The 26065-nt window shown below is 38.2% G+C and overlaps 1 protein-coding gene across 14 annotated transcripts in view; it reads right to left on the bottom strand.

The window, feature by feature from the left end:
• Positions 1-26065, bottom strand: part of LOC102698794 (F-actin-monooxygenase mical2b-like) — a 79972-nt gene that overhangs the window by 27945 nt on the left and 25962 nt on the right. For 8 of the 14 annotated variants that reach the window (XM_015338181.2, XM_015338182.2, XM_015338179.2 and 5 more), the window contains 21 exons: positions 25360-25515; positions 24090-24190; positions 21934-22191; positions 21177-21292; positions 20554-20680; positions 19339-19429; positions 17109-17256; positions 15121-15320; positions 14206-14315; positions 13706-13792; positions 13315-13464; positions 11486-11602; positions 11061-11273; positions 10431-10535; positions 8989-9120; positions 8003-8065; positions 7548-7643; positions 6650-6757; positions 4335-4521; positions 3509-3588; positions 2334-2433 (listed from right to left, as the gene is read on the bottom strand). In XM_015338181.2, the coding sequence (XP_015193667.2) occupies positions 2334-2433; positions 3509-3588; positions 4335-4521; positions 6650-6757; positions 7548-7643; positions 8003-8065; positions 8989-9120; positions 10431-10535; positions 11061-11273; positions 11486-11602; positions 13315-13464; positions 13706-13792; positions 14206-14315; positions 15121-15320; positions 17109-17256; positions 19339-19429; positions 20554-20680; positions 21177-21292; positions 21934-22191; positions 24090-24190; positions 25360-25515 (2745 nt within the window). The remainder of the gene's footprint in view (positions 1-2333; positions 2434-3508; positions 3589-4334; positions 4522-6649; positions 6758-7547; positions 7644-8002; positions 8066-8988; positions 9121-10430; positions 10536-11060; positions 11274-11485; positions 11603-13314; positions 13465-13705; positions 13793-14205; positions 14316-15120; positions 15321-17108; positions 17257-19338; positions 19430-20553; positions 20681-21176; positions 21293-21933; positions 22192-24089; positions 24191-25359; positions 25516-26065) is intronic. The other 6 variants (XM_015338183.2, XM_015338185.2, XM_015338187.2 and 3 more) reach the window with 6 other exon arrangements.

Below are 26065 nucleotides of genomic sequence, written 5' to 3'. Positions count from 1 at the left end.
GCCAGTACAAATAATTCTGGCATTTGAACTTAAACATAATTAGCAAAGGAAAACCTCCAGAGGGGAGCAGAACAATTTGGAACATTCCTGTCTGATACATTTGATAAAAATCTTAATTTCTCTGTTTTTGTGCTTGTTTTATTTCTCTTTTTTTATCAACAGTAATTTAGAAAACTATCCACACGAAACTCGTTTTTGTTAGGTAAAGCTATAGAAATAGAGATGTTGCAGGAAGTTTTCAAGTCTAAAACTATCACTGTCATTTGCATAACAAGAAACAATTGAAACATTTGTGAATAAAAAAAGTTGGAATTTAAACCTCCTGTATATCCAGTGTTGCTGTAAAGGCAACTTAAACATAAAAATGTAAACCAGACCAAAATGAGTGTATTCAGGCCTTTTTAGCACTCTGTTCTTCAGAATGTAAAGCTGAACAATAAACATTATTCTATATCTTACATGTTGGTATTAACAAATAATGTAATAAAATGTAAACCATGGTAAATGTGAGTGTAAACTACAAAAAGTATCAAAAGAACCTAAATCAATAGCAATATAAATTCAATAAAAAATTGGAGAGCATTGTGCATGTTATTTAAAATTGAAAATCCTCAATTTTAAAATCAATTGTCACAATATTGTCAATACTAAAACAACTGTCAATATTAAAAAAACAAATGTGCTACAAAAAATGCACTGTTTTGTTCACCAATGGTATTTAAAATCTGTTGATGGCAGCATTATGGAGAACAAAAAGATGTAAACTTTTGTTTCATTTTTAAAAAGAGATTCTGAGAATGGCTTTTATAGGCTTTTTGGCATTTTGAGTGTATATAATGGATAAGAATGCATTACACATTGCACAAAAAGGTTTCTAATGTTTAGTAAACTGTGTGCGTAATGGCCGAATTCACAAAGATTTACTGCATATTTTAACCCTCGATATTAAGAAAAAGCTCTTCCATTCCCATTTAAATAAAAGAATGGGACAGTGCCTAAAATTAAAGTGCATTCAGTAAATCCTTTTTACTTTTTAAAAGATTTTTAGACTATTGTAACCTGAGCAAAGCATTGAAAAACGGAAGACACCCTTAGTTTGTTAAAACCTATTAATTTGATTGCTAAGCTCTATTACAGTAACACCAGGGGTAGCACTACTGTATATTTGAATGCATTCTTAAATGTAGCCCACACAACTTCACAGAGGCTACAGAGTAACCATGCTGTAATAACACTCATAAAAAGACATATTGCATATTTTAAACCTTAACCCCAATTCAAACCCTAACCATAACAAAAGTGTTGATTGTGCAAGCAATTTTCTGCAACAAATGCTATGCATTATGATTACTTTTTTCTTAATTATGAATTTTGGAATAGCATTGATAAACAATTCTGAATGTTATTACAGCTTTATAATTCTCTGAAGGTGTTATTGTTGGCTAAGACTGCATTCAAATAAAGAGAAGACCAAATCAGGTGACCCTGTTTGAACTGGACACCCACAACATTTATGAGATTTTCAAAAATGATATGGATCACTGTCTGACTATGCATGTTACCTGTTGCAATCCGTTTAGCTTTTCATCATAAACTATTTATTGGGTTTACATCTTGGTTTTCAATTGGATTTGTAATTTACTAGTTTGAAATGCTGAAGGATAAAATTGTTTCTTAAACACATCCAATAACTGCAATAAAAGTGCCTAAGATTAGGTATAAGAGGCGCATACAAATGTCAGGCCAAGATTAAATCAAAATTTACATACTTATTGAAAATTACAATCCAACTGCATTTTGTTTGCCTGGGATATACTGCTTCTTCTAAATGGAAATACATCAAGTTTTTTTTAACTTCAAGAATGGGGGTATTGGGTGGATCAAAGCTAAGATTTAGTCTTTTTGGCAGGTAATCAATGCACATCATCAGAGAAGGCCATGTCATTTTCATGAAACAGTGATGAATGCTACAATGTCCAATTCAAACCAAGCATCACCCAATACTGAATGGCACATTTGGTACTCAGTGGCACTTTAGTTAAGCTTCACACCTAATTGCATCTCCACCCATTCAAGCACATATTCAAGTGTTGGAGGTGCGGCTTCCATGAACATGTGCCCCAGTATCTCATGGAGCATGCAGAGAAGAGGCACACCTAGGCTTAACAGCTCATACAAGTAGGTATAATCATTGGCATTGTCCATGAAATGGAGGCCAGTGGCGTGCACTGCACCATGCATCCAGCGAGACAGGCGTCTGGGGATATCAAACACATCCCGGGTCACACGCAGTGGCCAGCTTATGGTTTTCCTAAGGAAGGAAGTCATGGTACCTGGGGGCCGGCTCTCCAGGCTTCCCATGGCCGAGTAAGTGCTTGCTGCTTCCTGGGCAGATGCTCCAGAGTCCTCCTGCTTCACAACCTCCTTCTCATCCTAAAAAGCAAACACCCACAGAATGCAAATCAGCAGGGTCGTTCCCGATGGTGGGATGCGGCACCATGGCTGACAATCTATTTTCCACGGGGTCTGTCGTTTTCTTCCTCTGTGGAAGTCTTCATGTCATTTCCCAGCACTCATCATGCTAACACCCCTCCACCGGCCCCAGTGTTCACTGTTTAAAGTCATGGAAGGGCCTCCTGAGTGCCTGAAAGCAGACTGAGCTCTTTGTTCCAGACATTGCGGGGTCACTAGCTGACTGTGACTGGAAATTGGATTTCCCAAACATTGATGCACAATTAGCTTAGCGCCGCTGAGGGATGGATTGGAATTAGTCGGATTTCAGTGACACAGAAAACCCTGAGTTCGCCTGGGCACTTCCAGCAATGCAGGGCTACTGGTCAGGAACGACTCGCTCCTCTAATTAATGCTGAACCCGAATCAGTGCAGGGCTGTACTGACAGATGTGTTAAAAGACGAGTGGATCGAAGGAGTATGCCTTTGTACTCTCCCCCGTATTCTGAGGCAGGGTTTACAGCCGTGCACCAAGACACAATAAAAGCACAACTGGCAATTTTCAAATCGGATGGATAAAAAAAACAATTGTCTATTGCAGTGCAGCGATTTTCACATTAGTAAGTAAAGACATTCAGAACCTCAACACTTCTACATATTTTAATATAACCCACATTATCCACCAATAAAGTCCAGCACCTTCACTCCATAGCAGAACAGGGGAGGAGAGAGAAATCACTTTGCCAGTTGAATTGAGAGAGAATTTAAGGGAGGCCAGATTGTGCAGGCCCAGTGTGGACACCTGGGTAACATTCCCTATCGCTTTAAAAAAAGCCACATTATCAATTAATGACTGAGTAGTCAGAGCATCAGTCTAACATCTCAGTTAAAGGACACTATCTCTACAAGATACTCAATACACTTTTCTTGCTGTGTGAATATTCCATATTTAAAAACAGAAACATACCTTTTAAAGCATTGTATTGAAAATAATGCTGAGATCATTGTTTGGCCATATACCACTTTTAAGCAAAGAAAATATTTTTACTTTGCTTACCTTTTCTAGATCTACACGCCTCTTCCTGTGCTTGACACTGGTCTTGCGTTGAGTGAAATGAGGCTTGCAGTAAAATTTACCTACCAATATAGTAAACACACCCATTAGATTTTATGGAGAAACAACCATAGTGAGCTTTATTTTTCAGGAAATAAGAAAAACATATTCTACAGTTTAATGAAAGCCTGATTAACTCTACTTCAACAAAACCAGGTACCTTTTTGCTGAAAAAAAAACTGCTGTAGGAGAAAGAGATGTCAAAACATGGGTGATTTCATATTTCAGGCAACAGACCTCCAATCGTTTATGGCAGCCATTCTGAAAATACTACATCTGATGCAATAGCAAAACATATTTTGCAGCCCATGACAAAAATCCACAAAAAGACAAACTGCTAGCAGTCTCAGGCTCTTTAAGATGTGAGTTTGAACATTTGTCCTTATTTTCCAGTGTTCATCAAGTTAACACCTCTCCATTAATCCCAACCTCCAACACATTAACCCTTGGGTTTATCATAGGGGTCATCATCTCACTTCCTTGCCATTATGGCCAAACAATTATCCCTTAAACCAGAAGGGTTAAAAGCAAATATATTATCAAATTACACTACTGGTTATTGTTTCAAATACCTATTGTGGTTTCTATCTTTGTTCTGCTTTTTATTAAAACAATGTAGGGTACAAGAGTTTCTGGATGTTAGAAAATATTTCCAAGGTTTAGTTTACCAGCTGATGGGTTTCACCCGCCACAGAGCACTGCAAAGGAAAAGATTCCCAATAGATTAAGTAAACATCTAATCCTTGTCCTTTCCCAGCCACGGTCCTACCTTCATCCACATCGAAGGCATAAGCACCCAGGCGCAAGGTGGTGTTGCAGACGTCACACCTGAAGCACTCTCTGTGGAAGAACCTGCCCTCTGTGCTGAGGCGTTCCATCACGTAAACCCTCTTCTTACAGAAGTGGCACGTGTCGCTGCCCCCGAGGTTCTGTGGGAACTCCTTGCGCATCGACCCCTGGGAGCAGAAAAACAAATGGTGAACATCTACTTCAACAAGGCTTCGCAGATGTGCGGAAAATGCGAGGATGATACACGACTGAATAAAATACCGCCTTTAGATAGAAGGCCCTTGGAAGACCTGTTCAAAGTTTTTCAAAGTGCTTCTCCCCCTCCCCCCACTCCCCGAGAACTCTAACTCGTAATACTGAAGAAGAAAACAGTTTCCAGGAGCATCTGCAGAGTTGCCTAGAGGCACATCCAGAGTGGCATGGAAGATTGTAGCACGCTGGGACCTGGCTCAATGAGATGGGCAACAGGAACATGCCAATGTCTGTTGTGGGAATCACAGCTGCCACTGTTTGTAAATCCAATACTACTCGTGAAGATGGACATGTTGTAGAATAAAAATGTGAAAAGCCTTGAAAGGAATTCTTGAAACCACTCCTACCTGATTAATAAATGTCCAATAACCATTATTAAATAATATCTCATTTTTAATTTAAAATAGTGCATTATAGATGTGGAGAAGACCCCTCACTGTAGATAAAAAAAAAACTTGCACAAGTCATGCATGTACACACTGTATACAATGAAAAATAACTTCATTCTAAACACAAAAGGTGAATTGCCTTAGAGTTTGTGCAAAAAACAATGGAAAAACAAAATGGAAACAATGCATTTGCTTCCATTATTAAACTAATTGATACAATAAGCTATATTTCAGTGAATAACTGAATTGTAAAGGTAATTTACTCTAAAATACAGAACAGGCATGTGGGAAAAGATGATATGATAGGCTATAGGATTAACAATGTACGAAATTGCTTTTATCACCCCCATAAGTGTAATGGTATGTTACCATTAGTACTCATTTCACCTGTCAGAACGAAAAAACACAGTGAAGCAGAGCACTGTTCAGGAAACTGGATTTCTAACCCAGCGGACTGAGGAGGAGCAGGTGAAAGATGAGTCTAGACTTGAGGACCAGGTACTAGGACAGGATTCATTAATGAAATATTAACCAATTGGTCGGGTTGCTGTTACCTCTCGATTTAACAAAGCAGCAGCAGGAGCTTGGTGTTGTCAAAATATACAGTAGCTTTGAGAAGAAATGGGTTTAAACCAAAACAGTTTCATAAAAGGCAATTCAGTGGTATCCTTCACCTACTACTCTGTCCATTCCACCTAAACAACAATCTAAACCCTCCTGATACAACGGAGTGTTCAGAGTTAAGAGAAAGCTAATGTACTACACTTACAAATATCCCAGTAAAGACCAGGAGGTTACAAGACAGCATTAACATGGAATTTCCTCCCTCATTATGGAGTTCTGCAGCGCCCTGGGTCCACAAGCCTCTAATTATGGAGTGAACTAGATATTCAAGATTTTGTTTCTGTATTTTGCACTTTACTCAGACAAATCCTCCTGCGAATGCTGACAAAGGCCATCTATAAGATGACACTGTATTCAATGAAGCTCATGCCTCAGGACTGAAAAGTGAATTTCCCAACAGGGACAACTATACCACAATATCAGCTGATGTTGACAGGTTGCAAGATGCACATAGAATTATGCAGTTTTCACATGAGTGCTAAATATTTCCAATTCCTCATGGTAAGCAGAGGTAACACTCTTGGGCAGTTTTGAGTATAAAAAAAGCCCTTCATTACTACTAATGTTTTTTAACTTAATCAATTTCAGCATTTATCAGAAAACATCCTTAATACCCCAAATGAAATCATTTTTAGAAGCCACAGTATGTCAGCCACTAGCTTCCAATACCTGCATTTAGGTGTAAAAATTATCTGAAAACACAGAAGCAAATTTATACATCATTTGAAACACTGTGTCCAACAGGAACTAAAGAAAGGGAACCCATACGTTCCCCAGACGTTAATGTACACAGACATTTAAATGATTCACAAGTCTGATAAAAATCTTTTGCAAACCCGTACTCTGTTTTTTTATTTTATATGAAAAATAACTTAAAACTAATCAACTGATCCGGGCAAATACGAATCAAATACTGTAAGGACTTGAGCCTTAAAACACGAATGACTTGGCTGGGTTTTCTCAATTCCAGAATAACCCCAGGTTTGAGAAAGCTACTGTACTTTCTGTGAAAACTGTACGTTTTGCTTACCAGCACAGGAGATGTGCAACAAGCTTTGGGCCTGTGATCATTCTCATAGAGGGTGACTAGAACTTCAGCCATTGCACCAATGACTGAAGACACTTTTCCAACAGTCATCTGACAGGCGGAGAGGAAGAGAGAGTGACAGAATAAAAGGAAGGAAAGGTTAGAGGCAGAGTGGACATCATCACAAGTGATGGAACAAGTGACAGCCAGAGGTATTAAAGAGGGAAGGATATGAAAACGCATCCAAAGCACAGACACACAGCAGACTTACTGCTTTTGCTCAATAACATCAACAGGTTTGCAATTACATTGTTTCTGCATGCTTTAATTAATTTTCATCCTCTATGCTGTAGAACAAGAACTCCTCATTACAAGGAGAGAATTACAGAGGTGGAGGTTTTTTTTTAGATGTGACCACTCACTGCGATTTAGTTATTTTTCTTTATGAAGTATGTGGTTAAAAAATAAATACAAAAGCAGAAGTTCCGTGTCAAAATAAGAGGAGTTTTTTTAAAAAACATCTGTTCGTGAATGCAAAGAAGCAAAGGAATGTGTTTGCATAATAGTTTTTCAGGACTGTCTGGGTGTTGTAACTCCTAATGTACACTGCTACTCTAGCCTAAATTCTTTCACTGGAGTAGAAGGAGAAACTCAGAGGATACAGCATAAATAAGCAGCTGCTGTTATTCTGAATGGCATTCTGTCAACTGCAACACACTGCACTCAAGAACCTTTGGATTCTAAAATAACCTCTGTACCCTGACATGCTCGGTTTGGAATCTTTTCTCCAAAAAAACAGCTTGGATTACCGTGCTTAACAAAATAATGTGAACAGTTACTTAACATGAACAAAAAAGGGCATTACTTAAAAGCAGGCGTTTAAACTTCAATCCATCTATACCTGTCCTGAAGAACTCAATGTCTGAGTCTGTTTAGACTCGGGCTTTTCGAAAATGGGGTTCTGAAAGATTACACATGAGGTACCATTTCCATTGTTCTACAATTAAAGAAAACATTGTAAGAATTATTTAGCAAAGTCTGTTTTTTCATTAAACTCTCTGCAATGATATCTGATTGTTAAAGAAGAAAATAAGAAACCACTTTTACTGTTAATCTTAAAATGCAGTTTTAAATGAGAGGATAAACATTTTGCAGTTTAAGCACAAACAAAAAGCAACTTGTTTCCAAAAACATACAAGATGACCAGAGTCACCTCCTACTGTGACAGCAGTTCTGTAATTTAGAAATACTGGTTGACAGCAGCATATTGGTTTCTGGAAGAATGACGTTAAAATAAAAACTCAGTGTGACGTAATGAGGAGTGGTGATCTGGGAAGTTGTGCAGAAGACACTCACCACATTCCTCCTTTTCGGCTGTTCACTGGGCTCACCTGTTCTATATAGCAGCTTATCTAGATCCTGCATTTCATTAATCATTTTTTTAAATTAAATACAGAAAAATGAAAACAGAGAAATAGGGAAGAAATATGAGTACACCGAATGAGTCATAAGAAGGAACAAGAACAGGTTTGCTTCAGCCTGCAGTGATCAAACATACTGTAGCTCTCTATACCTGATAGCCCAGCATGTCAGGTTTTTTGTTATGATTCTTTAAAAAAATCCAGAATGTAGAGTATTATCATTTTCAAAGTTTACCTAGCCAAAATTAATATATCTTATTACATACACAAGAGACCAGACCATGAATCGGGAAATGTATTACATTGGACTTCTAACTGTACTATTATCATGTCATACTGTAGCTCTGAACCAAGGTATATTTAAGTTAATTTTTTATTTTCTTACTAATTAGTTACTTTAGTAAATTCTACACTGAAGTACATATTGTGATAAACACAATCTGCTGTGGAGTACACTGACTGGCCAAAATATTATGATATGCCCTTTTAACATCACACAAACAAAACTACACATTGCGCCTCCTCTTTAAGCATGAAGAACTGTATGAAGTTACACAACACTTGCAACCTGATCCTGTCCCACCCTTCTAGAAGATCAGCTTCATCTGAGCTTAAGAGGTTCACACTGTGTTGGACTTCAATGTACTCTCTCCCACTTCCATCAGTTTCTTTGACAGAAACAAGAATCTGGGGATGAAGTTGAAGCTCAGGTAGCAGATGAGAGTCTGTCACATGCTCTTCAAGCCAGCTGCTGTCCATTTGCTCATTTGAACGGGAGTTCCTAATCATTTGGCCAGTGGAGTGTATATCCTGACATGTCTTTGTATATATATCAAGCTAGCTCTCCTCCCCATCATCTGCGGTAAAATTGTAGCCCCTGTCCGGCGAGATGCACACAGCTGCAGCATGTTTAGACAGTACCTGTGGAGGGCGTTGAGAAGATGGAGCTGATGTTTGAGATGAAAAGGGTGAAGCAGCGGAGGATTCTGGGGAAGGAGAGGCCAAAGAGTTTTTTGGCCGGGATGGTAAAAGGCTGGGAGCGGGCAGCGCACTCTGTACAGAGCAGATGCATGTTGGCAATGAATCAGGAATGTTCCATCAATGAAACACAGAGAGGGGAGACAGCAAGTGTGGAAAAGCAGTGTTACAAAGCACAGTCACCGAAAAATGGATGAACAGGCCTGTTGATGAACATAAATGTTAGGAGTGGAAGTGTTGACATATTAGATATGAACAGAAACAATTTACCACGCTCTGAAAGGTCTACGTGGTCTTCATGCAAAGAAATTCACTCTTTGGTGATTGGGGTGAGGGCAAAAACACAGAACTGTAATTCAAATTAGTTTTGTTTTATGAGAAAGAAAGGTCTGCCAAGTACTATATAATGAGTTATTTGGTTCATGCCTATTAGCATTTATGTCCGTTTTTTAAATCAAATTAGTGAACATGCTATGAAAAAGTATTTAATCTCAGCTGTGGAAACTTCGGAGAAAATGTTTCACACTTGGCAACATTCCATATCCCACAATGATGCAACAAACCATTCATAGAACAAGCTGTGATGGTAAGACTGTTTTATATGGCTATGAAAAACTACCCTGAAAAAAATAGTCCAGGGTCAGTCACCATTTATGCTGAACCTATATAATGATCATGAGCACCGGCAATAGCAGAAACAACTGGATTTATTTTATCAGTATTATATATTATTACAGAGATCATTTACTCCTCTACATATTTTCTTTTCATGTTTATCATTGTGATGTGTACTGAACCAGACAATGGGAATATCCCTCATAATTTAATAAATGCCTAAAGCATTCATATGGCCTATAACATTTTTATAGTTCTGGAAATAAGCAATTTAAAATGTCCGTACATCTAAGAAATAGGGAAAGAAAAAGACAAGAACTACAAGTGTTTCTCTTAAGTTTGTACAAATATAAAAAGGAAGAAAAAATAATATTTAATGTAAAGAATATAGTTTTGTGTACAATCTGCTATTTGTTTTTCATTTTAATGCAAGGATACTTTAATGATTTGATTGTTATCCTCCCTGAACGTATGCAATTTCTGATGCTGAAATAAACAGAAACCAGCATTTCTGCTATAAATATATACAGTACATGAACAGTGAAATCATGATAAAAACATGTTTAAGTGCAGAGGTGTAATGAAGTATGAACTTAAATGTGATGAAGTAAAGAAAAATAAATGCATTGCTTGGTTAAATTGTGAAAAAAAACTGTGGCTACGCTGCATAGAGTTATTATGGTAAAATCAGAATCTCACGGTGAAGAAACATGCAGAGCACAAGAACACAGGAGAGCCGGAATGCAGGCAGGAGGGCAACAGTCAGTCACCTGAGGTTGAAAAGCCATGTACCCAAACAGAGAACAGAGATGAGCAGCCTTCTCTTTAACGCTTTTTTTGTGAAACTCCCTAGCAGACTGAGACTGAGCTTTCCGCTGAAAGATGGGAATGAAAGGGAAAAGCAAAGGAGAAAGAAAGTTTGAAAGAGGTCAAAGTAAAGTCATAGTTAGAGAAATGTTCTTGTCATCTGAGACCAGTAATGTTTTCTACAAACAGAATTATAAACGTTTTGTGACTCTATTAAAACACTGTATGTAAATGGGACTCATTTACTATACAAAGTCATGTATCTTAATTAATTAAAATTTTCATTGTGGGAACCTAACAATGTTTATGCTACTTCTGAAACATCGCTTATATAAAAGAGAGGAACCTAAATAGGGAGAAGGAAGCAGCTTGTAGTTTCAAGTATGCTTCCCTTAAGCAGTAGGAAGAGAATGTTGAGCCTGCAAGGGGAATAGTGGTGAGGGTCAAGTATGTAGGTGGCTTGCAGCTAGGCAAAACCACAATGCTCCATAAATCTAGAAGTTATTATATTTCACGTTGCGAGTACATGTACCGTGAAGAAACACAAAGAGTATAGGACAAAGGAAAGGAGAAAGAAAAAAGCAGCTTGTCACCTGTTTGACTTTTTCTTCAACCCGCTGAAGGCGCTGAAGCATTCCTGACACAGCTAAGACAGTGGAGCGACAGGAAGCCGAGCAGTCTGTGCTTTCTGCTTCAACAAGTGCTTTATCGGCCTGTTTAGGTTTCCTGGGCAGAGCGTACCCAGTGCTCTGCAATGGCTGCTCTGTCCTTTCGACCACATATTGAATACTCGCTGAAGACTGTAACTAGAAACGCACAGCAAATGTGAATACCTTTTGCTCACAACTGAAAACTGGATCAAAACATCACACTAGCGCAGAGAGACCAATTTGCTTTTTAATTTCAGGCACATTACAGGTTTTAAATGAAAATCTCATCGGTTGTGCATTAACTTTTTGATTTTAACTTCAGACTTATTCTATCTGCATCTGCCAGGGCTACATCAATAGACCCATACCTGCCTCTTCTGTGGAGGAACAGGAGTTTGGTCCATAGGCTTGGCGAAGCGAGGGTTCTCAATCATGTCAAGATAAGGAGGCTTTGGTGGCTTTATTGCACTTGAACCAGACTCAACCTTTTTAATGCAGACACAGTCCAGGAAAGCCCAGAGGGAATGCAAGCAGGATATGACAGTGGAAATTTGAAAGACATAAGGAAAGGGAAGAAAAAGAAATGCACTTGTCAACAGAAGAAGCAAGATATTTTCTACTGTCTTTTTCTCGCATAAGAACAGAGAGGAGCAGGGATGAAACCATCAGGTTGTTGTCTATAATAACCTGAAAAAATAAAATGTTTGTATGTAGCATATTTTAATGCATTTTAGAGATGAAAGTCTTCTGGTACACCTATAAATCTGTCAAATGTCATATCTAGGGCCATGCTATTTAAAAAACAATGCTAAAAGTGGGATAAAAGTCATGCATACCTGCTGTTTACCTGTGTCACAGAGGGTCCTTTATACAGCACACTATCATTTCTTGTAGATATTAAGAACATACTTTGAGCAAACCTTGATATCTGCACTTAAAATTTATAATTGAACCACATTGAGGCATATTCTTTAAGAAAAACTGGCTGTAAAGTATTTGAAAACAATTCATAGCATAAACAACATGAAACTGTCATTACAGTACCAAATGTTCACTTTGGAAGCAATTGTATATGAGTACTTTCACAAGCTGTTTCTATAAAATGCAATGTTGAATCAAATTATAACACATAAAACAAATCTTATATTTAAATGCTGTCCTCCTATAATTGACTGCAGTGAAGCCTTTTGAGTTTATAGAGAAAAAATACCATCTTGAAAAAGCCATGTAAACCACATTTAAAGCCTTTTAAATGTGTACTGAGACCATAAAATGTATTGCAATATGAAACACTAAATTTATATCTGAATTTGTGACTTCGGTAACTTTTTCTGAAAATTCTTAATTGTTTCTCTGGTGTACATCATTCTTGATTCTTAGCAAAGGAGAGTTTGAAAATATCAAAGACCAAAAATGTACCGTGAATTATGTCAACGTACTTAAAACACGTACTGTGTTTAAAACAGGATAATATTCATAAGGGATTATCATGTTAGCGAAGCTGCCAAAATTAGATTTACACTTGCTGACTAGTACCCTACTGCTTAAGGGAACTCTTGAGCATCAGCTGTTCACTCCTCAGTTCTTTAGAATGAATGAGATGATTTAGTTTCCTGGCATTAAAGCTGTCATGTAAATTGCATACTGTAATGAAAGGCTCTTTACTACTTGTCTTGCAAAGTTGTGTGATCAACACACCTCCCCTCATTACAACTTTATGAAAGCATTTAAATAAATCACTTGCAAAACAAAGGAAGGAATTTCTGAACCATGTCAACATCTTATGTTCAATCCGATTTTTTTTGTGAAGAAGACACATTCCTGTCTTGTTTCAAAAAGACAGTTAATGGCTTGATATGGAGCGGTGCAGTAGCACTGTGGCTAAGGATCTGCGCCTGTGGCTGGAAGGTTGCCGGTTCGTATCCCGCGGCCGGCAGAGGAATCCTACTCCGTTGGGCCCCTGAGCAAGGCCCTTAACCCCAACTGCTCCAGGGGTGCCGTATAAATTGTTGACCCTGCGCTCTGACCCCAAGCTTCTCTCCCTGTTCGTGTGTCTCATGGAAAGCAGGCTGGGGTATGTGGAAAGACAAATTCCTAATGCAAGAAATTGTATATGGCCAATAAAGTGATTTTATCTGATCTTGATACAAACACAGAACAGACAACAGAAAGAGCTGCATCCTGCATTGTTGCTCACCTGTCGACGTAAAGTACAGCTTGGAGCATTTTCTTCAAACTTTGCGATGAGCTGATTAGCCATGGATTTTACTTTGTTTTGATTCCCTCCCACTTTCCCCTCTCCACCCTCGCTCACTGAGCACAGGCTCTGACTGGAAAGGTTTGTCGCCTGTATGAAAAACAAACCACGCTTAGATGGCAACATAACACAGAGGTAGATTAATTTTCTGAAAAAATCTCCATTAGTATTACATTGACATTATGCCATTTTATTATCCACATATCCAAATTACAATGGACACACACAATGTTTTTAAATATCAAACCTACAAGCAGTGTCATCTATTTAAACCTTCAGACCACAGATTAAAAGTATGGATTAATTTTCCTTAATTCTAGGATGTCCTTACATGCTTCAAACAAACCTCTTCCAAATGATTGCAGCCCCTTCTCCTCCTTTTGCTCGTATAATCACTGTCTTCCAACTTTTTGTCAACCTAAAACAAAGTCAGTAGGAAGACCACCATCAAACAAATGGAATCAATATGTAATAATAAACCACTGCAAGAACATCTTGAAAGCTTTAGCTCAGTCCTTTTCAGTTTGGCCCTGAAGCTAATATGCACACTTGCTATGAAAAACCTGTCCAAGGCTTTGTTACAATTAATTAATCTTTTCCACCTTTTAAAACAAACCATAATCCTGTTTTTTTTGCTAAAGTTAACTTCAGTTAACTTGAAAAGTTGTCTTTACAGAACTGCTTTTGATGGTGCATTTCCTCTTATAGCACCTATATCCCTAAAAACAAAAATAAAAGTACAAAGGTATGGCAGAAAAGTTTGCTGGGTTATAGCAGCTCATATTTTAAATAAACTGGGACACAATTTCATGCTTCAGGTACTGAAATTACCTTTGGTATCCGTTTCCTTGGCAGAGTTTGGGTTATCAAGTTGCTGTAAACAGAGTTGGCTGGCTTTGATGGACATTGCTCATTGTTCTCTTTAATTTTTCTTCTTATTCCTGGCATAAAGTGTAGAAACATGGTTAAAATGTTAATCTAGATTTCCATGATATTCATTAATGGATTGTAATTCAAAAGTGCTTTGTGTAGCAGGGTTTGTAAGAAATTTGAGGTTCCAGTGAACTAAAGCAATGACAAAAAACACTAGATACAGCTAAGAAATCTTGTTCCAACTATGCATTAATAAAATGCTGCTTTCCATGAAATAAGTGCCAAAGATATCTACAAATAATAAGAGCATATGAATAATATTAAGACATACAATAAGACCATGGCACAAACTGGTTTTCCTTGTAATTAGTAAATCAAATTTTCTTTGCATTCATTTTCTTTTGGATGCACATTATTTCCTCTAATGAAAATAATTCACAGAGATTAATTTGCTCTAACATTGTGAGTTGTTCATTCATAAGATGAACAGCCAAAATCATATTAATATAAAACATCACAATGCTCTATGGAACGAGTCGTCAATTGCTTTTCAGAGGAGGTACAGCATTTTTGAATGGGCAGAACAGTGGCAGGGTGTGTAGCACTGCCTGCCTCATGGCCCTGAGGGCATGCTTTCAGCTCTGGCCTCTGGTGATCATGTTCCCCTCATGATCACTCTGGCTTCCTCCCCCCTCCCAGACATGCACCTTCAGTTTAATGCGCTGCTCATAACTACCAATACCAGGTCTAAAATACCAGGATTTTCTTGTTGGCTTCATACGGAAGGCAATCCTGCCCCATCATTTTCCCCAAATCTCTCAAAGTCTCAGGCCTACGTTTTGTGTAAAAACAAATGCCACCTCGCCAGCCTACCTGGTGGCTGTACTGGTGAGCCCTGGAACAGCTCGTAAAACTTGGAGAGGTACATGACCATGCTCAGCTTGTCAGGCCCCCTGTCAGCTGCCATCTCCTTCCCTGTGGTTACGGGAGGGATGCCAAACTCCTGTTCGGCAATGTCGAATGCCAGCTGGTTGTTTCTGGCTGAGTCTTCCTCATTGAGGGAATCAAAGTCACTGCACGACAAAGGACAGACAGAGGCGTCAGCCTAAGCCTAACAGCTATCGTAAGGAAAACCGGCTTTCCTGATGGACAAGAGCGAGGCCTGGGAAAATAGAATACTGGAAGGCTCCCATAACCACTCGCACAGTGCCAGAAATAATTCATTACCCTGGATAATACGTGTGAATTATAACACATGGAAAAGCTATCCAAACTCTTTTCTCCCTCCGCCACTGTGCTAATCAACACACTTAGGTCATTCAGGAAATAAAAGAAACAGCTTGTCTGAGTGTTATGTTTTATCACGGCTATGTGCGACAGCGAGGGAAGGCTGGCATGCAGAATGAATCTGCAGCATGTGCTGTTCCTGGGTGTGGACAAAGCAGTGTTTGCACACAAGCCATTCCTTTTCAGCTGGAATCCGTAGCTGCTTTCAAACCGAAGAAGCTACTGTAATTCATAGCTCAAATAGTGAAATGCAATGTAATGCAATCCCTTGATAATTCTTTTTTTAGTGCAATTCACGTGAGAATGTTCTCATGCAAGTGCAAAAAAAAAGAATGAAAAAGTTGTATGAAAATGGTTTTATCTTCTTTCATTCAATCAGCTCCAATTTTCTTACAGGTCAGATTGTTCTTGCAGTTAAGAAATGTATAACTCCTTAAAATGGTAGGAACAGAGAATAAGATTCCAAGGCAGATGAAAGGAATCAAATTATTCAGGTCATATTTCTACATACGGTGTGCTCCAGAAGTATTGTGACACTAAAGTAAAAATTGCTATTTTTTCTCTATACTCAAGGAATTTGGATTTGAGATGAACAGATAAATATGAAGCAAAATACAAAATGTTACTTTTATTCTGAGTATTTCAGTGCTTACAGCATATGTTACATTGTTGTAGAATAATTGTAGCACTTTTCGTGTTTCAGGAGAGGATAAATACTGGCACAATTGGCTGCCAGGTGGTTGTTATTGGTCAGGTGTTTATTGGTTGTGCACACAGAAAAGAGCTGTGAATGTGTAATGTTGGATTTAGCCTTTGCTCTTCTCTTTGGTGTCTGCCTTTGGAGTTAGCAGGCCCAAACCAACATGAAGACAATCAGAACCATAGCAGAGAATCTGGGCATAGTAAAATCCACAATTTGAAATATCTTGGAAAAGAAAGAAACCACTGGTGTACTTAGCAAACAGCAACAACTAGGTCAGCTGAAGAAAACAATTGCAGTTGATGATAGAAAAATTATCTGAGCTGTGAAGAAGAACTCTAAAACAATTGTCACTGCAATCACTAACAACCTAAATAGAACAGATGTATCACAATCTACTGAAACCCCCCAGAACAAATAGCAACTGAAACTGGCTGTAGCAAAAGCTGGGCACAGCACTTCAAAAGAACAAATCAAGACTTTGATGATTTCAAGAGGTCGCAGGCGTGATGCAGTTATTGTGTGCAAAGGATTTATAACCAAATACTAAATTTTATACTACTTTCATTTACTTTTAGTAAATTTTTCCCAATACTTATGTTCAACTAAATTGGGGAGATGGAATATAAAAAGTGGTATTATTCTAAAATGTTAAAGCATACATGCAGAAATACCCAGGAATAAAAGGTGACATTCTGTACTTTTGCCTCATGTGCATCTTTTTATCTCAAACCAAAATGCGTGAGTATACAGAAAAAAAACGGCAATTTTGACTTCTCTGTCAAAGTAATTATAGAGGGCACTGTAAATAAAGTAAATGTAGTTCTGCATATTACACCTACAGCAGTATAAAATGGTCTTAAAGGCTACTTACACAAGGTCAGCTCGGAAGCTATGAATTAGGGCACACAGTGCCAGGCCACTCTTCCAAGAAGTGGTGAGGTCAGAGACAATCACGTTCCTGTAGCCCTCTGTCTGCTTCTGACACCATGTCAAAAGCCGATTGGGTCGAATTTCAGATTCTGCAACAGAAGACATCACAAGAAGATATGATTAGGAGCACTCTGCTTGCATCATTTCCAAACCTGACTCCTACTTCACCAAAGTTGCATTGCAAACCTCTCCAGCTTATCACAAAAGGAGAGTACAGATGCCCTCAATACGTGAAGCATCAGCTCATCCACTACTAAAACAGAACTAAATATTCTTAATATAACCACATAATAACAGGCAGATCTGGTTACTCGCTCGTAGTGTAGCAAAAGCTTAGTCACTTATGTTAACATTTATTTTACCCAGTACAGTTTATTATTTGTGATGAGCATGCAAAGTTTGGTTCTTTTGCCTCTTTTTATTGTTTTACTGATGAGATCTGGGGGAAAGACGGAATGGACCAACATGTTGGAGAAAAAGTTTTGAAAAAACCTCAAGAATGAGGCTGCACACTGAACTCCTCAAAACAGATGAAAGTCTTGCTAACTCCCAGGTCTATTATAATCTATTAATCAAAAGACCAGAATTCATTAGTTAGTCCTTCCGGATTTGTGCTTTGCTTTTTATGTTGCTTAGTTACAGTATCTTGCAGTCTGGCCAGCTATTTTAATTATTTTGTGCGTGTATAGCTTTTCAAATTAATTACATGAAATTCAAGGCTCTTTTAACTTCTTTCAAGTCTGACATATCCATTTAAGATATGCCTCTCTTCTGGAATTATGATATACTCACTGCTGACGACAAGACAAAAACCTAAAAAAAACAAATTCCACAAACCTCATTAATCCCCTTAGAAAAACAAACTTCAGACTGTACTTTGTTCCCAGTACAGAAATAAACACTGAATTGCAAAATGAAAACCGATGACTAACAGGTTAACAACTAACCACAAAGATGAAAGTATAAAAGTCTTTATATATTTGAAAAGTAGGAGGACTGAACTGGTCACCCATGGTTGCAAATGCATTATCCACCAGACTAAAAGAGAAACTGTCTCAATCGCTGAGGCTTATATTACATACACTCTGATGCCAGGACAAATAAAAGAAAACTCATCATCATTTCAACTTCACACTCCAAAAATAAATTGTATTAAAGTCCATCCATCCATTTTCTAACTGCTTTATGCATTACAGGGTCGTGGGGGAGCTGGAGCCAGAGCCTATCCTGGCAAGCAACGGGTGCAAGGCAGGATACACCCCGCATAGGGCACCAGTCCATCGCAGAGCAGACACAGACACAAACACACAGACTCACACCAGCACCAAGTTTCCCAGAAGACAACCTACCAGCATGTCTTTGGACTGAGGGAGTAAACTGGAGAACCTAGATGAAACACATGAGAATCCAAGGAGAACTGGACTCGGGGCCTAGAGGTCTGCACGGGCATGACATTGAAACCCAAACCCGGCCTGTACCCGAGACCTTGAGACCCGACCCGACCAAGCCCTAATGGTACTGCCAAATTTGAAAACCGAACCCAACCAGAACCCGAAATCGGTCACTCTCTTTTCCTCCATGTGCTGAGAAAAACTGGTGTTTAGGTCAAAATGGTTCCATAACGAAGCTGTCCCTGACTCATTTGGCATTTTGAGTAGTTCTCCCTTTGTGAGTTTTTGTTTTATTTCATCCATTGCGAACAGATAGCTAGGTAGGCCCCGTTACACACATACGAGAGAGAGAGAATGAGCGAGTGCGCAAAACGAGTTACGAATTTCTTCTTATAAAAATCAATTAAAACATAAAATAATAATAATTCATTTTCACTTATTAGGAAACAAACCCGAACCCAGCCCGAAACCTGGTACTTTGTCGGGCCCTATCAGGCTCGAGTCGGGTAGCAGACGTCTACCAGGGCCCCAACGCTGTGAAACAGCAATGCTAACCACTGCACCAAAGAGCAGCCTGACTGCATTACATCATCCTATATCATCACAGTTGACTTATTAGCGACAATCTAGATCTTCAGCAGGCTTCACTTCACTCCCTACTGTACAGATAGAGAAGGTTCAGTCGTCTGAAACAGCTCAGACATAATATACACTGTTTTGAAGGTGAGAAAGATTCTGCTGTCCTGACACTTGAGTTCATCAAATAACTGGCGGACTTACCATGTCGAGAAAGATTAACAGATCTTCTCACTGAAGCTGCTCTTTCAAGGGTACAAGGTTGTAGCTCACCAGTGATGTAGAGATGGCGTACCTATGAAATAGAGAGTAAATATGCAATGCTGATCGATGTAGTCAGCACACTGCAATCAACAAAAACCAGAGCCTAGCAGAAAATGTAAAATGGATTTGCACTTAATACCCAATTTACATTCACAGTTCTACCTTTTAATTAACAAGTTAAAAATTAATTAAAACTTTGCCATGGTTCTATAAAGCTTTTGGCAGTTCACATAAGATTGGTTATAAAGGAGAGGAGACAATACAGCCACTTATTGACTGAAGTACTGCCCTTGTCTACATTAAATATCATCCCCAAGGTAGTTGCCCAGTCTTTGATCTTAGCTAAATGTTATTAAATTTCATTGGTTGCTTCTATAGCATTAGCTAATCCTGTTTTTTGGTATTATCTGCAATAGTAGAATCTTTATTGATTAAAATTAGGAAGAGCAGTGCTCTCAGTTTAGATCCCCAATTAGATCCCCAATTCATTGCGCTCTAATTTTAGCATTTATGTCTCACCTATACTCTCAATCTAAATACACACATTTGACTGAATGCAACTGTAATTGGAGAATTAATCTTGTACAAGGAAATTTATTTAAAGCCATCTAAATATCTAAATACACCATATAATATGCCCCGTGTGTACCCATTGTTCAAAGTGCTCATACAATTTGGTCAGGTGAGACCTACCTTTTCTAAATCCATGTTAACTATTCCCATGGACACAATTTCCATATACTGTATGTGATCCTTTAGTGTGGTTCTAACAATTGTCTGTATGACCTTACATGTGATAGTACTATGATTAGTTGCATTAGTACTATGAGTCTATGATTGATATTGACCTTCAATTACCAGCCATATAGGGAGTACATGGGCTGTACACACACTTACACACAGCTACTGAGCTATATTTTGCAAGACTGGATTTCAGGGGAGCTAGGTTGGAACTAGGTAGTGCCATGTGGAATACAGAAGTTCTCTCACTGACAACACTGCAGGCTCACTGGCACCAGGTAAACACCAGTCACTTTGGCCAGCCAAGGATACCCTGGTCAACAGGAGCCCACACAGCTGTGGTGAGGGTTCCAGAGTTGATCATTTATTGTAGATTTAATCAAACATTTTTTTAAAAGAAGACAAAAAACTGACCTGAAGTGGCCTCACACAGTTAGAATTGAGGTTTGGGTATCGAGTTGCTGGATCGATGGTGTACTGCTCAAAATTTTTGGTGATGTTTTCTGGGGTTGTCTGGGGCAGCAATCTATAAACACTTTCTCTGAAAATGGATAAGAGTTTCAACTTATGAACGCAAACTATTCTAATCGTTCTGTTGCCTTAATGTGAGGGACATGCTTGTCCTCCTAGAATATTTTTTAAACCAAGACTCCTTCATCATGGAAGAATATACAACTTAGAAAATGTCTTAAAAGATGGGATTCTCTTTTGGTAACATCTTATTACAACAGTTTCTATCTGCACACACAAGAGCAACATAACACATACATTTAATAGAAATTACAATTTCTAAATCTGCATCTTTAAGTTTCAGCTGTATTCATATTGCAATTATGAATCAGCAAGCCAGGATGGTTGTAGTTATTGGTGCTTACAGGCAATGGGTTACCGTTGCCTATCTCTATGAAACTTCTCAAGTGCTTGAAACCTGCATTCTTTAGAAAGAGTGTTAACCTAACTCCTGAGGCCATGACCACAGCAAAACAAGAACTGAGACCAGCAATTCGACAGATTCAAAGAGACGTTTCCACAGCTACCTCTCGGCCAGCATCTCCAGTGGGGCTTTACCCTCTGCCCAGCTCTTCACCATCCATGCTGTGTCAAAGGCAGCCAAGAAACCGCGGGCACAACCAGTTCCCATGGGCCAGAAGGGCTGCAGAGACATTGCAATACACAGCTTTCCAGGTGCTCAGCAGAGCCTTTGAACTCAAAGGGAGTAAATGCAACTCTCAAGGACATAAATTAGTAAAAAGATAAAAGGTATCACAATTTGTTTTTGCAAACCAGAGCCAAGAAATGTGGGAAAAGTTTCTGTAGTACTGAACTCTGATCTCAACACAAGGGTAAAGCCAAAGAAAGAAAAAGGAGGAGCCACCTACATTTTTCAATAAGCAGCAGCAGATCTCAAGCATGAACGTAGCTTTTATATGACTACTGTACCTATAGCCCCTGTGATGGGCATACTACACTGTGTGCAATATGCATTTAAATGCACTCTTTGCATCTGGTGAAAATTAAATTTATTCCTCGTTTTAGATCACACTAGAAAGCCACTAATGCACAGAAAGCTGAACTGACATTCACTTATCTTTACCAAAGTGATCAAAGTCCGATTTACTAATCCAGATTTTTCTACAGAGAGCTACACTGGAATCCATACAGTTACAGAGGAAACAAGCCAATATATACTATTTCATGCCTCTGGGGTGCTCAAATAACTACACACCGACTTACAAAAATAGATGTGAAAGGTACTTTTGCAGTCAAAAGGAAATGAAAAGGTCCCCTGCTCACCTCCAGCAAACTGTCCCCGACAAGAGCAACCAACAGCTGATGCCCAAACCTTTCCCTGACCAGGGCTGCGTTCTCAGAGGCATACATGCAGGTGAAGTCAAACATGGCCACATCAGGTTGGCCATAGTGATTTATTGCATAATCAAGGGATGGCAGCTGATAGTTTGTACCAAAGTCGGCTGCTTCACGAGCGTAGGAGAGCAGTGCCTCTTGGTTCACATTGTTGCTGCTGAGAAGCTTCTCTGTGTCAATGTAGTCCTGATTAAGGGAGAAAAAAAGCAACTAAATATACACTTGTCACTAATGGATGGTAACCAAGGTAACCAGGATTGAGGAGGCTGCTTCCTTACTTAAAGCTTCTGAATCTTTAATCTTTAATCAAGATCTATTGGACCAAGTTCAGAGCTTGTAATTCACTGAATGTTGGTCTTTAAGTACTGTAATATATACATCGTATTGTATACATTGTGGTTCAGTAGTATATTATTATTAAACATTAATTTATGAGGTACTAAACCAACAGTCAAACTACTAAAAAGTAAAATATAGTAGGTAAATTAATGAAAAAATCTTTTTAGGAACACACATTATTAAGAAAAAAATAAAATTAACATTTACTTATGAAGGTTACATTACAGAGTTGAAAAAAAGTTAAAAGTTTCTCACAGCTTATACAGCTCTTACAAATGTGGAAAGTCTGCAGCTTAGAAAAGTTTGAACCCCTGTTTCTCAAAATTATTTCAGTGTACAATTCCCCAATGAAATAAGTTAGAAAAACAAAAACTATACTTCCAGAACAAGATCTAAAAACATTTCCCTAAAAAATAGAGTGCATTAAACCAGAAAAAAAAGATTAATTATTCTACCACATTCTTTAAAATTAAAACGCAATGAGTCTTGTTATAGTTGTGTCAGTACTGTGTGAAGTAAACTGCTGTGGAAACATATTAAGACTTGTAGTGCTTGTCTGTAATCTGATCCCCTCAGGCGATGTTTATGACCCTGTTTTTATATCTTTGTTTGGACGTTTACAGTTTCCAGACAGTACTTGTCAAACTGGTATGTTGCCAGAGACGCACTCTTCAGTACCGAGCAGCATTCTCTAATCTGGTGTCTTATCATTGTCCTCCCCCTGCTTGCTTGTGCATACCATCAGTGGATTTTATATTATAGTATCTATAACTAAAAGTCAGCACCTTCTTCAAGCCCGTCATAAGCAAAAGTATTTTAAAAGGCTGGTAGCTTGCACTGATGAATCTGTAAACTTAGGGAGGAAAAATGAAGAAAACATGTCACATGGAGTTGTAATATTAACCAGAAACCACTTTAAATTATTTTTAATTTCAATCAAAAGTCACCTTATCGTGTCAAAGTTGCAGGATTAATATATCCTCTTTTTCCTTTTTGTGATTGAAAAAAGGCAGAACAATCTTTAATGCTTAATAGTTTTCCTTGCCGCGCAGTGGGGAAATATGTGGGGAATTATGTGAGAAACCAAGGCAGCTGGTGTCCATGGGTTGCGCCTCACCGATGGAGGATTTCTGCATTGCATAGTGTCAACTACAGTATGTCACTATAGCCCCGTATATCACAAAAACTGAAGGCAGAAGCTTCTAAAAACATTAAGACATGTCATGCAATTTGCTCAAGTAAAATGCAGGTTCTTATGAGCTGCAATCAGTTATGGACTCCTTATTATAACCTTGAGATTGCGGTCCCAAAAGGAATGTCACATACTGTACTGTACTATATACACAGACGGGCATAAAGGAACCAAATTTCTCTAATAGTGAGCAAAGGAGCATGAAGGGAATTGCACTTTTCAAATGAATCTTCTTTAGACAAATAGGCCTGTCTGGAGCAAACTGTCCACCAATGTATCTCCTAGGAACCATGAAGAAGATGAATTAGGGATCAGTCAGCTCCTTGAAAGCCAAATGGCCTGAATGGAGTTCTTGTAACCCTTCTGGGTTTTTTTTATCTACTTGCATCAGTGATTGATTTAGCAAAGATGTATGATTTAAGAGAATCTGTGAAAGTTCCATAGGTGTGATAACTCTACATTCAAAGTGAAACTCAAACATTTCAGTTGAACTCAAAAGCAACATGCAACATAAATCTACCACAGTGCTGCAGTCTTGGAATAAGCTCCTTACATGAATGATAACTTCTTTGTCCAGAAGACTTTGCTTCTTAGCAGTCATGACAAAATAATGAGTGTCATCCTTATAGTACACAATGTTCTCCAGGTCTACTCCTGAAAACAGAAGTGAAAAGATAAATTACTTCACGATACAAATAATTTGAGAGCACTGTCCACAACAGAGATAATGTAATTATTTGCAATGATTTATTTCCTTGGTGCAGCTACATTATGGCTACAGAATTGTTGTCATGATACAAGTGCATAATGTATTCCCAAATTGACCATTTTCACAGATCTGACTACTAGATTGAAAGTATTTCTTTGAAATAGCCTGGTGACAAAATTGTACAAGAATGAAAACATGACAGAAAGAAAAAAAGTGAAAAGGCTCTGGAAATTAAGCTATCCTGATAAAAGCCTAGCAATCTTAAGTTTTTGTATTCAAATTATTTTATATTATATATTGTGGCATTAACCTTGCAATAAATCCAGCAATAGGTGTGTTTCTAGAACTTGCCGTTTGCTACTTATTTTTTCAAAAGGTTTATCACAATTAAGATATATTCACAGTATATTCACATGATTGCCTTGGTTTGACCTCATTTATGCTGTTTCTTTAGTTTAAACATGCTCTCACTGTATTTTACTACACTCAATCATATGCAAATCATGATGTACAAAAATACATTTGGAAGAATTTATACTTGTATATTATAATCCCATGCAATAATAGCACGGCATTAAAAGTATGTAATGTGACCTCATATTAAAAGTCTGGTGAGTTACATAATGGTTTATGATTAAAATGACCACACAATGAAAGAAATCTAATTTCCTCACAATTCCTGTTATACATCGTCTTCTGTGCTACTGTGAATGATATGCTTGCTCTGCGGTTTCATTAACTCAGGATTAGGGATCAGGCAATGGAAGAGAGAAATTCTGTACATTGGGAACCCCATCTGTGAAAGACATTGTGGGTTACACTGTGCAAAACTCCTAAATCCTCCTCTTAATGCATGCTTAAGAAATAGAAAATACAAATTCCTGAATCTGAGAAATTTCCTAGACCTTCTCTCCCATCAAGAAAGGGTTGTGCATAACAATGATGTTTGCCAGTAAAACACCTTATGATAAAAGGCACCCAACTGTGACTTTCATACAAAAGGGAATTAATTTTAAAACTGGCCCATTCCTGGACAGTTAGCAACCCAATATCTTCCTCACTCAAGTTCTTTGTAATAATGTCTGCAACACCAAAAAAGGGAGTAGACACCCACCTGTTTCTTCTTTGAGATCCTGAAAGAATTTCTGGTTAAAGATGAAAGCAACACCACTAATTTCTTCTACCTTCGCCTCCGCAGTCGTGTTTCTATTTATAAAGTTGGCAGTGATTGCTATAGCCAACTTGCCACGGAACTCCTTTCTTCTGAAACCTGAACAAAGCAAGCAAGATCATTACCTCCCTGCTGTGCAGTAGTGTACAGCACAGAACATTACAGCCACAAGAATCAGACTTGATTTTGTCTTAAGCAAATGCAAGTTATTTTAAGTAGAAGTCTAGCCATTAATATCCTAGATTTTAAAACTAAATGAGCAACAGCAAAATGATTCTGTGCTTGGATGAAGCAAACTAATAAAATGATTGTGATGTAATATAATAAGCACTAAGAGAAGATTGTGGATTTCCTATGTTTGACTTTTTAAATCTGAAGGACTCAGTCTTAGAGCCACTTAACAGTACCATGGGTCTTAAAAAGCAGAGGAACAACACCATGTGATCTACCTATAAAGAAAAACTTTTGTAAAAAAAAACGAAAATTCAGTGAAGTAAGATTTTATTTCGTCACCCAATGTCCATTTGAGATTTTGTTCCTGATAGAGACCTAAATGAAATGATTTATCCCAAATACATGCAGGCATCTGAAAAAGTGAAATTATGTTGACTATTTCCACAAATGTATAAGTCGGAAAAAACAAAGGCTA

Source organism: Lepisosteus oculatus, chromosome 21 (genome assembly GCF_040954835.1).
Source record: "Lepisosteus oculatus isolate fLepOcu1 chromosome 21, fLepOcu1.hap2, whole genome shotgun sequence".
Classification (NCBI taxonomy): domain Eukaryota; kingdom Metazoa; phylum Chordata; class Actinopteri; order Semionotiformes; family Lepisosteidae; genus Lepisosteus; species Lepisosteus oculatus.
Note: the sequence above shows the minus strand (reverse complement) of the source record. Positions and strands in the feature narration are given on the sequence as shown.